Genomic DNA, 13,532 nt, shown 5'->3' with positions numbered 1-13,532 from the left:
TATATGCTTATATATATATATATGTAACATATTTTTGCTTCTCTTCCCAGAAAGCTGATCTGGCCGTTGCACCATTAACTATTACTTATGTGAGAGAGAAGGTCATTGACTTTTCCAAGCCATTCATGACGCTGGGAATCAGTATTTTATACCGGAAACCCAATGGGACAAATCCTGGTGTCTTCTCATTTCTAAATCCTCTCTCTCCTGATATCTGGATGTATGTGCTTCTTGCTTGCCTTGGAGTCAGTTGTGTGTTGTTTGTGATTGCGAGGTAAGCACAAAAGCAGAGTTACAAATGCAGCCATGACACATCACCTGGATCATACTGGTTGCATTGAATAACTTTATCACACAATACAAAACTAGTAACAAATTATTTTTCACATTGTGTATGATGTTTAGGTACACACAAACATAACCGATGTAGTTCTAGGATAGAAGCTGAAATGTCTCATTGTAGCAGATACACTGATAGATAAAGAGTCTAGTCTATTCCATTTTGCTTTGGAACAAGAAAGATACCATTGGTATCTGAATATCAGACTTCTTTTATCTTTTTAAAGGTTGGTGTTGGAAATTGTCTGGAGCATCTTTGATGCTATGCCAATCTTTATGGATTCCTTTCAAGATGATTAGGGTAAATTTGAAATGATCCGGAAATCTTGGAATATGCCCCAGAGGACATCTTTGTGAACTGGGCACTAAAAGTTTAATTTGGTCTGTTTAGGCATTATCATTACATGCTTAAGAGGGTTTTAAATATTTTCTTCAAAAGCACACATTTTTTCTGGATTAGCTAAAATGTTTCTTATATACTTGTGGTTACTGGCAGATCATTGTTTTAAAGGCTGGTAGATTATGACTTTAATTTATTTTAATTATTTTAAATGAAAATGTACAATCTTCTACATCCCCTATGAGAAATTGCTGGTGATTCTGATGACATATTGTTTATACAAATAGGAGATCCCTGCTTTTTTAATGTCTGTAAAGATATGATGGGGTATGCCAGGATACTCTGTTCACATTAGTTGCAATAGTACCAAAGAGTGTGGATCATTTTGCCTGGTCTGAAATGTTAGGATGATAAGAGGTCAGTCTGTACCAGAGAGAAAGTCACTGCTTTGAAGCATTTAACTTACCACTCAGCTGAGATAGTGGTGGATGCTGAGAAGTTCTACATCTTCTTTTATTAAACTTAAATTTCTCAAGCTGTTTTTCAGAGGATATAGGCACACGACTTAATGGCCACAGAAACTTTGCATTAGCACTAGCTAATGTTTGGAACACATCTCAAATCATGTTGGTGTGTTAGGGGCAATACTGGGTTGTTCGCTTTCAAGTGAATAGAAAATAGTGGTCCTATATCAGAAAAATGTATACAGAAATATTATCTGACATAAATATCATGATCTAAATATAATTTACAATACTATCGTGCCATTGAGGGTAGATTTTTGAATAATTTCATGGGATGATATTTCTTTAGATGATATTTAGAGTGCAATATTTTTGTCAGATGATATTCTAACGGGATGTTCTGTGATCACACCAAAAGAACCATGCCCCTCCTATGCAGAAAAACTAAACTCATATGGTTTTAGAACCTTGGAATACATATAGTACATAGTTATATTATATGCATACAATCTCAAATGTGTTGTTTTTCCTGCGGTGTATATATCTAAAAACAATTGTTTGCAACCGACTTCATAGTGATATTTTGGTTCAAACACCAAAGTGAACATTCATAAATGATTATAGCAAAGTGCAAATGTGTTGAAATTCAATGTGCAGTACCTCCTTCATGCTTGTTTCTAATTTAACGGTTAGATCCTTGCGAAATTCATTAAGGGCTAAACACACTATGTGTATTGTTATTATTATTATTGTTACTGTTATTATTATTATTTGTATTACTATTATTATTAGTAGTAGTAATAGTATTATTGTCACTAGAGGAAATATGTGCTTTAACTTTTTGAACGACTGTTGATTTAGAAACAGCTTTGTAATGGAAGGTGAACAACAATATTATAACATAGTGGAGGAAGGATCATGGTACATGGGCATTCTGATCTTTGAAAGCTAAATGGCTGTGCACAGTATGATGATAGAAAATAAGTCATGAGTCTGTTGAAAAAAGACAAGACATATGGTAACAAGAACAGGGATATTCTAAAAAATGCCTTCTGGGAGATCTTCGTATGGGCAAACTTATCCAGGTTTTTTTTTCGTTTTATAATGGCACATGATAGTAATGTTTCTAATTGCTTTGTTTTGGTAAATAAGGGAACCAATATTAACGTTTGTATAGTTAGGTAAATGATCATTTCATCCTATTGCATTAGACCATCTTGTATTAGGCATGGGAATTGTCTGAGGCCAAAGTGTCAATTTCTTTCTTTTTGCAGACCTATTGTTTATAGTTTGAACTTTTTTCATTATTCTATGATTGATTGTGTATCAGAAAGTGTTGCAGCAGTGCACCACATTGTGAGGCAGGAAAAAGACTACAGTTTAAACATATTATATATAGCATATTTCAATTATTCACTCTTCACGATTGTTAAATAGGTTTGGCATTTTAAGAAGCTGGTAATTCAGGTATGATAAATACTCTGAAGAGAATGGTTAATTGCACAGGCACAACATGTAGTTGCTCTGAAAACTGCTAAAGATTAAAGATGAAGGACGGTAAAGGAAGGTAGCCAGTGTATCAGAAGTGCAATGTAAAACATATAGTAAAACTTCATATACATTGTATTTACTGGAACAAGGATCGCCTATCTGTTTCGCAAAGAGAGAGTTAATCAATGAACAGTGTTACAAGCTACTAACAAATAGCATTACCTTAATAATAGTGATCATATCTGACAAGATAGCATTGTGAGCACACTTGCCCACATTAGACCATAAGGCATAATAATTAAATGCCTTCCCATGACTTATGTAATAAAGACCATAGAAGAATGTGCCCTCTGACACAAAGGAAATATCATGCACAATAGTCTTCCCTACATCAGCAGGACTTATGGCTCAAATAGTCATTTTCTCTCCAAACTCCAGTTGACGAGTGACTGAAAAAAAAACACATTTGTCTATCAAATACAAGATTTAATTTTCGGTAAAAAAAATACTCAATACAAAAGCTTGTCACTTTCTGAATAAAATGCTGTTTATTGCTTTTTTTTTTATAAATAGACATTTGATCCCCAAACACTACCTTGTCATTTTCGTTAAGTATCTGCTACACGACTACCATACAAGGACAGATCCTGCCTCACAAGTAATGTCATCATCTAACAAGGATAGTCACCACAGTGCAAGGGATACCCGCTATATGCTATCGATGTCCACCAATTAAATCAGAGCCATCATTGTGTTAGTGCTGGACAATTTCATGCCAATGATGCTCACAAAATGGCAAGAATGGCAATCATGGGGTTTGGGTATCCCTTCTTTGGGAGGAGAGTCCTTGGTTAGGGCAAGGATGCCCAGGTGCATTACAGTCATTTTTCTAGAGCCCCCATTATGCCCAGGCCTCATAGCAATGTTGCCCACAATATGTCAATGATGGCGACCCTTGTGCCAGAATTCGTCACCATTATGCCTGGGACTGCCACCACTATGCCAGGGGTGGATACAATTAGGTCAAGGGTGTTCACAAAGTATCAAAGACAGCCACCAGTTCGCATGACACATTTAAGCCAATGATGTCTAAAATCTGTCAAGAAGTTTTGCAGTTATAGTCGTGCCATTATGATGCAAGGGTGACCACCATTACTTTGACTTTGACCCAGACCTTTTTTACCTGTTTCTGGGTCATGTTGCTAATAATAGTGGCAGTTAAACTGTCAATTTAAATGAACACAGCTTAAACCAGCAAGGACTGGAACCCCTGTTCTTAAAAACACTGTGGTTCTTGGGTCATTGATACTGAAATAATAGAAAGTAATAAGGTTGCCACATTAATAATGTATTTCTGCAAATTCCCATTCCACCTACAATAAGGGTTACTCCAAGTAGGTGTGTAGTACAAAATAAGTTCAATGCATTCTCTCTTTCTAGTAGGGAAGGTTTTACTCATAAAGGTAAACCGTTCAGTTTTTTTTATCCCTCACTATGCATGGTACCATATTTTTGTAAACCAGATTTAACTTTAAATGCGTGCCCCATAGGAGGATTTGGATTTGTTCCTGCATTATTTGCACATTAAGGGTAGATGATCTTTTCCCCCTTCAATCAGATAATGGGCATAGTAGGTTCTTTCATCCTTATGCATTTAAGTTGAGCCAGTGCATTGTGACACAGAGTTCAACAACCCCGAAAAATAGTGGGATACTAGCTAGCAAGTTTCTGGTCAACATTGATACTATCAAAAATAACTTGATAATGGTTTAAAAAAAAGTTAGATTAAATGTCACTGTTTAAAGTCCAGATAAATATAAACGTTTTTGTTTTTTTCACTAATATATAATCAATGGTGGTGTCTTTTGGTAGGACACAGTAAGTCAGTTGGAAAGGAATGAATGCAATCTACACACTATATGTGAAAATCAATATGTTAACCTGGATTTAAAGCAGAGGAACTCTCTAAGAGATGTTTCTCTTTAGAGTTATCTAGCGTTATACCAGTCTTAGGCAAGTTGGTCTACTTTCAGTCTTCAACCCTTTATTTAGGGCTGAGGTAAACTTTATGTGAGCACTAACTTGCTCCATCAGCACCACAGCTAGAGCAGAGCCTATCGCAAGACACCGTCAACAGCCTTCACTGCGTCAGCTTCTTTTTGTGAAACTCGCGTGGATATTTTAATACAGGTGCAAATCTTGGAATGGTTTGTTTGAGTCCCCCCTCAGTGACAGGCAGCAGCGAGACAGCTGGAAACCTTCATATGTGATCCAAGAGCAGCCACTTATTCTGGAACTTGAGGCGTCCCTGCCCGCTCTTGAATGATACCAGCTTGTCTCTTAGGATTATTGTTCATGGGCTCAACCCTTCCTTCATTTTACACTGACAGCACTGAGGCACAGTCAGCGGCCCCCACTAAGACATATGCACTGGGTCAGGTCACCTGAAGGCTTGGTAGGATGAATTGGCAGTGACTAGCTTAATGATGCAAATGTTCCACATTTATGTTCTCAGTACATGATGTACTATTCATTCCACAACAATGACACCTTTGCCATCCACCTTATTCACTGCTGCACCATTTACACCAGCGATCTGTTAGTAGCAGGTGTCCCAACCATGTCTAAGGGTTATTGCATAACCCCCCAAAACAAAGACCCAATCTAGCCAACTCTGCTGCTTCAAGAAGGTCGAGAATGCAGTTAAGAGTAACACACTCTGTGCCCCCTAATACTTATTACTGGCTCAGTGGGTGCATCAGGGCATTTTAGAATACTCTGTCTCTCCTACAAATGTCTGATTGATTCAGCTCCCACCAATCTCTGCAAAAAGTACTCATACTGTATCAAATCAATCACAGTGCCCTTCTCCAGCCTCCTAATCAATCACAGTACCCTTCTCCAGCCTCCCTACACTGACCACCCTCATAGTTGTGTGTCAGTAACAGAGACAGATGCATTTCATTCACAGACATTAGTGTCATCAAACATCTCCTAACCAATATGATATCTCACCCCCCACCCCCACCACAGCAATTCACTCGAAGGGAGACAAGCACATGGTCAACAGGCACTTAACTGAATTGTGCTCCATGAATAGTGTCTTTTCATGTCCGTGCCTACAGGCTTGACCAGAAACAAGGAACAGTTTGCATTTATTGCAGCTTTAGTCGCTGCCACTACTTATTAGTTATATCCAGTTAACACTTTGAACTATGTGTTCAGCCCTGGTAGTAACCATACTAATGTGCAGATGCTTTTGTAGCATATCTATAGCATCTATCTAGTTACTCATTTAAAGCAGCTGTAGATTATTTTATGCCATGCATGCCTGTGTTATAAGCAGGGTCACCCGAATTATGCAGCAGGGTAGGACCAAATTATGCAACAGGGTTAACCAAATTATGCATCAAGAAAAGGCATCTTATGTAGCATAATGCATCACATTTTTTTTTTTTTTTTTTTTAAAGCTTTATTCTTTTAAGTCAGGGACACAGCTATTCAGCCGACAACCCGGAGGTACGGCAGCTTTAGATACACAACACAAGCGAGCGTCCACATTTCACTGATAGGAGAATCAAAAGGTTCTGTTTTAAATAAACACAAACCCAAACCTAAACACAAGCAAGGCGATAAGTACTTAAAGCACAAAAAGGGTTCCCATCAGGGGGAGCGAGCCCCATTTCGTCCACCAGACACAGGTCTATAGTAAGGGAAAGGAGGGGAAGGCAGAGACTCAAGAAGGCAAACACATACCAGCAAAGAACACAAAGCCGGAAAGAATGCTAAGGGGAGAGCTGCTCCTCAGGCGGGTCCGGGTCTGGGGGCAGACATATGCCCCCTCTGTACTGGTTCCATCGCCCCCATACGGTGTGCCATTTCCGGGGGTGCCCTCGAGCACAATACACTGTCTTCTCCCTAAACATGCTCCAATCCATGTTTTCCATCCACGCTGTCAATGTAGGAGGCCTAGCAGAGCCCCACAGGCGAGCGATGTCGCACTTAGCTACCATGTTCCCTAGGGTCACCCACTGAGTCTGTGCCGCGTCGTGGTCCGTAGGACCCCAAACATTCAGGAGACAACACCGCGCCTCCGGCTGCATGACGATGCCCGTCACCTCCCCCATCACTTCGTGGATTCGCTTCCAGAACTCCATGATCGCACCGCATTCCCAAATAATATGTAGGAAGGTGCCCACCATACCACAGCCTCTCTTACATAAGCCCTCCTCAGAGAAACCCATATGGACCAGCCTAGGCCCTGTCACGTAAACTCTATGGAGTATTTTAAGCTGCACCAGCCGCAGGCGCGCATGGATCGCGACCTCTTTGGGAGAAGAAACTGCATACTGCCAATCCTCATCATCTAATTCGAGGCCATCCCTAGTCCATTGATCGCGCAACCCTAGAAGAAGATCTGCCCGAACATTAATTAGTTTCTTATAAATGAGAGAGATCGTACTCTCTGGCATATGGCCATCCAGGATCCGGTCCTCTAACGGAGAGGACTCAGGCACCGTCTCCCCCTCTACAAGGACTGACCGCAAGGCGTGACACACTTGAGCGTATCGGAAGAACTCTGTGCTCCCTAGCTCATATTCCTTCTGCAGCTCCTCGAATGACTTCACCCTACCCTTAACCAAAAGGTCTCCAACCCTGGATATACCGATCAGGTCCCATTTCTCAAACCCTTTTGTATGCCAAAGCTTTCCCAGAATATCGGAGTCAAACAACGGGGTGGCAAGGGTAAGCTTACCCTTCCAGCCCAGTGAATCTGTCGCCACCTTCCACACGTGCACGGCCACCCTGGTGGGCCCCGTAAGGGTTAAGTCCAACGACTTCGAGTACAACGCTCTGTGGTAATTACCCCCGCGCAGCAACCACCGGTCCATGGCGTAGCCGGGGCTCAGCGCCGGACCATAGACACCATGGTTAATCGCGCTCATCTGAGTGGCCCAATAATAACGTCGAATGTCTGGAAGCGCGATACCTCCGTCATACCACGGAAGCGTCAACTTAGCAATCGCTATGCGCGGTCGCCCTTCCCACAATAGCGCACGCTGGAGGCTTTCGACCTCACGGAAATAACTGGCCAGGACCAATTCAAGGGTATTCTGCAAGGCATAGAGGAAACGGGGAAGTGACATCATTTTAAACAGGGTGGCGCGGCCAAGGAGGGAAAGCGGCAACCGCCGCCAACCCGCCACGTCCTACCGCAAACGTGCCAAGGGAGGGAGGAAGTTTTTCTCGTATCGTAAAGTGGTGTCAGTGAAAATATAGATCCCTAAATACAAAAAGCCCTGCCGGGCGATCTGGATCGAGCAGTTTCGCGGGACAGGCGGGACATCACCACACAGGACATACAAGTATGACTTTCCCCAATTAATAACAAGACCAGAGTTCCTACCGAAAGAAGTCAAGACGTCACAAACCACTATGAGAGATTTCTTAGGCGAGGTGAGGTATAACAGAATATCGTCGGCGTAAAGCGAAATACGGTCCTCGTGGTCAGGCGACCAACGAATCCCATGTATATCCGGGTGCCATCGTATCCACGCCGCCAGCGGTTCAAGAGCAAGGGCGAACAACAACGGCGACAGGGGACAACCCTGCCGGGTGCCCCTCCCGAGCTCGAACGGTGTCGACGCCCGCCCGTTCACCACGACGCTAGCAAGGGGCCCCTCATAAAGCAACCTCACCCAGCCTACAAAGCCAGGCCCGAAGCCGAACTTGGCTAGCACAGCCCACAGGTATGCCCACTCCACCGTATCGAAAGCCATCGTGGCATCGAGGGCCGCCACAATGGCCGGCTCTCGCATCGTTCCCGTCCTAGCAATCACTCCATGAAGGCGTCTAAGATTCAGTGCAGTGTTACGGTGCGGGATAAAGCCCGACTGGTCCGGGTGGATCAAATCTCCAAGCACCCGGACCAGGCGGTTAGCAAGGATCTTGGCAAGGATTTTCGGCTCGGCGTTGAGAAGTGATATCGGCCGATAGGAACCACACTTATCCCGGGGCTTACCGTCTTTGTGTATTACCACAATCGTCGCCAGTCGTTGATCGAGCGGAAGAAACCCATTCACCCGCGCCTCCACGAACATGGCGCGCAGGTGAGGAGCCAACTTATCCGGACGAAGCTTATACAACTCAATCGGCAAACCATTTGGGCCCGAGGCCTTACCCGAGCGCAACGCACGGATAGCACACGCCACTTCGTCAACAGTTATATCTCCATCGAGGTCATCCCTATCTATGGCAGAAAGGCTGGGCAGAGCAATATCACGCAGAAGGTCGCACGAGTCCTCAGTCGGCCTATCCGAAACCGAGGTGTATACCGTACGAAAATAGTCCGAGAAACACTGGACTATACCGTCGGGGTCAGTGACAACCTCTCCCCCATCCATCGACAACTCCGGCACCACTCGATTAACACGCTCTTTTTTATCCAACCACGCCAACAGTTTTCCGGCCTTATCACCGACATCGTACAATCGACCCTGCTGCTCCCTAATGAGGGTCTTGGCAGCGTTCGTCACCAGATCCCTGTATTCCAATTGCTTCAAGCTCAAATTATGCAGTGTGGCCGCTGCAACCTCCTCCTCCAAGGCCACGTCTAAAGCCGCAATCTCGTCCTCAACTTGTGTCACCTCGGCGTCTCTCCGCCGCTTGGCGGCCACTACCAAGGAAAGGGCCTCCCCTCTCAATACGGTCTTAAACGCTTCCCACAAGGACACCGCAGATTCAACAGAACCCTGATTATCCTGAAAATAGTGATCAACTGCCTTCAGCAACGCACTGCGCAGCTTGGGGTCACGAAAGTACCAGGGGTTAATGGGAGCCACCCTGCCCCCCACTACCCGGCCAATATCCAGACGGGCCCACACCGGCGAGTGATCGGATATACCCCGTGCCATGTGCCTAGCCTCAGATACCAATGAGGCGTGCACAGCCAGAGTTCGCAAGTAATCAATCCGAGAGAGACTACCGTGGGCCCCGGAGTGAAAGGTATATTGTCTCTGAGTGGGGTGCCGTAGCCTCCAACAGTCTACCAGGCCAAAAGTATCTATAAAGTCGGGAAGCCACTTCTGAGCCCCCCCGGTGTCCCTGGGCGGGTACCTATCGAGCAATCCAGATCCAACCGCATTGAAGTCTCCTCCCACCACCAGCATCCCTTCAGGGAGTTCCAACAAGGCCTTGCCCAGATCAGCAAACGTGGAGGCCTGCAGGGCAGGAGGGACATAAACAGAAACCAATACCAACGTTCTGCCCTCCCACCTCCCCGCCACAGCCACAAAGCGCCCCCTATCATCAGCAATGGTGGAGTCAACCTCAAATGGTAGGGAAGCTCTAACAAGTATGCCCGCACCCCTGGAGCCCGAGGAGAACCCCGAGTGAGCAATGAATTTATAGCCCTTTCTATTAAGTGCATAACACGTATTCCCTATAAGGTGGGTCTCCTGCAAGAGGACCACATCTGGCGAGGTCCGTTTCAAGAATTGTAGGACTATCCCCCGTTTAATACGATCCCCTAAGCCATTAACATTCCAGCTAATTATGTTTAAGCCCCTATCCCCCATCCCCAAACCCAAAGAGACCTCCACCCCCCCCAGAGAACCAAAATCGGACAATACTGACAACAATTACTACGCCTTGCAAGAAAAAAAACCCCAACAACAACCCCAACATCCCAAATCCCCCCCCCTCCCTGCACCCCTGCGTCAGCTTGCAAAGCCCCCCCAACTTGCAGTGTGCCTGTCGCCCTATCAAAAACAAATCTACAAAAAGTACCCCAAGGGAGGAAAGAGCTCCTATCTTCCCCCCGCCGCCCTCCCATTACTGCAGTAGGGTGCTAGTCACTGTCTGGGGCTGAGTCAAAACAGACCGACACCGGAGGTATCACTCATGTCCATCCCGGTCGCCTTCCGCTCCAACCACGCGGTCCCCGCCGGGCTGTCGCCGAGGGAGCGCATCCAACCAGTCCCTTGCCATGTCCGGCGATTCGAAGAAGAAAGTCCGATCCTCATACACCACACGTAGCCTGGCGGGGAAAAGCATGGCATATTTCAGGTCCATCTCCCTAAGCCGCACATTTGAAACATTATTACTTTGTTATGTTGGCATTTTTACAAAATTTTACGCTGTTTGGGCAAAGTTTTAACACCCAGAAATAGCAATAGGTTACAGAAAAGTGACCCATCAACTTTCGCGAAGGGTCTTCCACTGTGCAGCAACATGTGTCACCTCACTTTTATTAACATATGATCCGTTTGAACTACAATTTGTTTTGCTAACATCTGCAAATTATACATCAGATAATGGATTATGTGGCAAATGTGGCAAATCCATGATCATGTTGAAAATGCCGCTGCCGCAAAATGGCATAATTCCAGCGTCTCTGGTTCAAACAAAATAAAATGATCTTTAAATACCAGGAAGTGATCCGAATGAAAGAGGGTTTGGAACAAACTCACATAACTGAGTGGATTCTAACAATTCTTTTAGCTCCGAGCAGAGCTGCAGATTAATGCAGCTAAGGGCAAATTCAAACCTTATATTTATTTATGAGGCACTGGTATCAGCTCGTGTTGTATACAAAGAAAAGGTAAAAGTAATTGTACCTTAGACTTTGTCAAGAAGTACTTGCTTTCCCAACACCTCGAACTTACCACGAACATAAGAACCTCCCCTACGCAAAGCGTATTCACGAGCAATGTTCCCAAATATGAAACTTTCCACCTACTAAAATATGTGTGACCCCCCATTTTTGGTATTCAAGCGCTGCCTAAAATATCACATGGTGTCTACGTGCTATCTGGATGCTCTGTTGAGCCTGCATGTGTTAAAATACCTCTTGCTTTCACCGCTGGCTCTGTACATTACAATAGTTGGTTTCACTAGCTGGAATATACAATATGTGACTCTCACAGGGACTTTAATTAAGGATGAGAGTATATATAAACTTAATAAAATAAAATACAAATAAAGTTCTCCATTTTCAGTATCAGTACATTTATTAACAATGAGTTTCACGCATCTGCGCCATCGCCATCGGGGTCTTGTCAGCCCCCTTAAGGGGTCTCGCCCTACCTGTCTGAGAAACACTGTTCTTTATGAATCGTCGGAAAGGAACCAGTAACATGCCCTTGTAACTGCAGACTTCAGAATTATTTCTTTTCTTCAGGCATCCGACCGTCATGTTTTTGTTGCCCAAAGGCCTTTTGAACCGCACGCAGTTTAATGAGTGGCTCATTGCTACACATTTCCTGTAGTTCACTCTGGCACGCGCTCACGTTAGGGACCGCCGCAGTTGTCATGTTTAATTGCACTTCCAGAAGCCCATTTACAATGCCCTTGTCAGTCACTCTGCGTTATTCTTGGACGTCGCAGGCGTGCGGCGCGCGCCACCACTTGGTGCGCGTGGGCACCGGGGGGATAAAGCATTATTGCAAAGCTAAGGGGCAGACAAGTAGGACGAGAAGAGCAGGACAGGATTTGCCCTCCTGTCATCCCTTCTTTAATGAGGTGCTCGATTACACGTGTGTGCTTCGATGCTTACAAGGTGTAGATTCCCTATTTTTATGGCTTCTTTAACTGTTGACGTTTTTGAATAAGGGACCGTAAATGTATCTCCAGTGAATAATGTCTTTCTTTTAAAGATTTGAAAAAGGCAGCCACAGATCAGGTGTAGGCATTGCCTGTATCAAATATTGTTCCAGCCACAAAGAAAATTTCATTTTAGGCCAAACTGCGAGACAGATACAGACTTATCGGACATCTGGTAGTCAATAACGGACATCCATGAGTATTTAGTCAACAATTATGATAATGGTATTTTACTTTTCTGGAGCCATTAATTGGCTCAAACACTCCATTTTTGAGTTGAAAGATGTGGTGATGATATGACACCGACGGCTCAGGTATAGTTTTTATTTTTGTTGAGCAATTTCTGCTTCCGAGTCCATATAAGTAATCATACAGATCTGTGTACCCCCCCACCCCCCCGTCCCTCAGTGCTTGAGACCCTCACGGGTGACTAGCGCGCTTTAGGGGCATAATACAGGCCCCAGCTCCAGGAGGCCCCCCTCAGCACTGCACTTCGCCCGGAGAGCTCTTGATAGAGTCCCGAGGAGGTCCCTCCACATACCTTGCAGGGGGGCCCCCTCAATTATCGTTACACCACTGGCGCGCTTACAATTCCCCTGATTGATTTATACAAGGCCGCAGCTCAGATTACTTGTGAAGTTTACCAAGGATCACACCGGTTGCCTTAGTTTCCAGACAAGTCTCTGGTGAGCCCCGCAGTGCCATTTAATAATTTCACCACCAACACCCATATTACCTTCAAGCTTCCAACTCATGTGGAAGATAAGTTTGCTATTATTCAATTAACCTTTTCCATCATTGAGGATTGGCTGAATAAGAATTGGTTGAGTTTTCCCTTTGCTCTCAGACTGCTATTTCAAGATCCAACTCTTATCCCTTGTGTAACTCTTGGAAGTCTGCCTGATTATCTTTAATAGAGACTATGTTAGCGCTGCAAAACCCTGTTGGTTGTCACATTAATTCAGAGAGCTCAAGTCAACGGCAACTCATTTGCTTTCCACAAGGCTTAAATTTGTATTTTGTAACATGATGCCTTCTGGTCTACTATCCACCCTTTTCTAATCCACAAATTCACGGTGCGTAATCTTTATAGAATGTTGCGTCGAGACAAGAACTCTTCTATACAAGTGCCCCTGGGTCTGGGTATTTTTGTATAACCATGAATGATATTAATTATGATGCTATCTTACTGATGCTATAGGTTCAGGACATAACTGAGATGTTAGGGTTGTCCGTCTTCATCCTGCCGGAGTCCATATTGGCCCAGCAGTATCTATAGCACACACTGCCGCACC

The 13,532-nt window shown here is 44.3% G+C and overlaps 1 protein-coding gene across 3 annotated transcripts in view; it reads left to right on the top strand.

Annotated features, from left to right (window-relative positions):
* The window catches only part of GRIK1 (glutamate ionotropic receptor kainate type subunit 1), a 968,246-nt gene that overhangs the window by 769,196 nt on the left and 185,518 nt on the right, over nt 1-13,532 (top strand). For all 3 annotated transcript variants that reach the window (XM_085623097.1, XM_085623095.1, XM_085623096.1), the window contains one exon: nt 51-274. In XM_085623097.1, the coding sequence (XP_085479223.1) occupies nt 51-274 (224 nt within the window). The remainder of the gene's footprint in view (nt 1-50; nt 275-13,532) is intronic.

The sequence above is a fragment of the Triturus cristatus genome, chromosome 8, assembly GCF_964204655.1.
Source record: "Triturus cristatus chromosome 8, aTriCri1.1, whole genome shotgun sequence".
NCBI classification, from domain to species: domain Eukaryota; kingdom Metazoa; phylum Chordata; class Amphibia; order Caudata; family Salamandridae; genus Triturus; species Triturus cristatus.
This window is presented reverse-complemented; position numbering and strand designations above follow the sequence as displayed.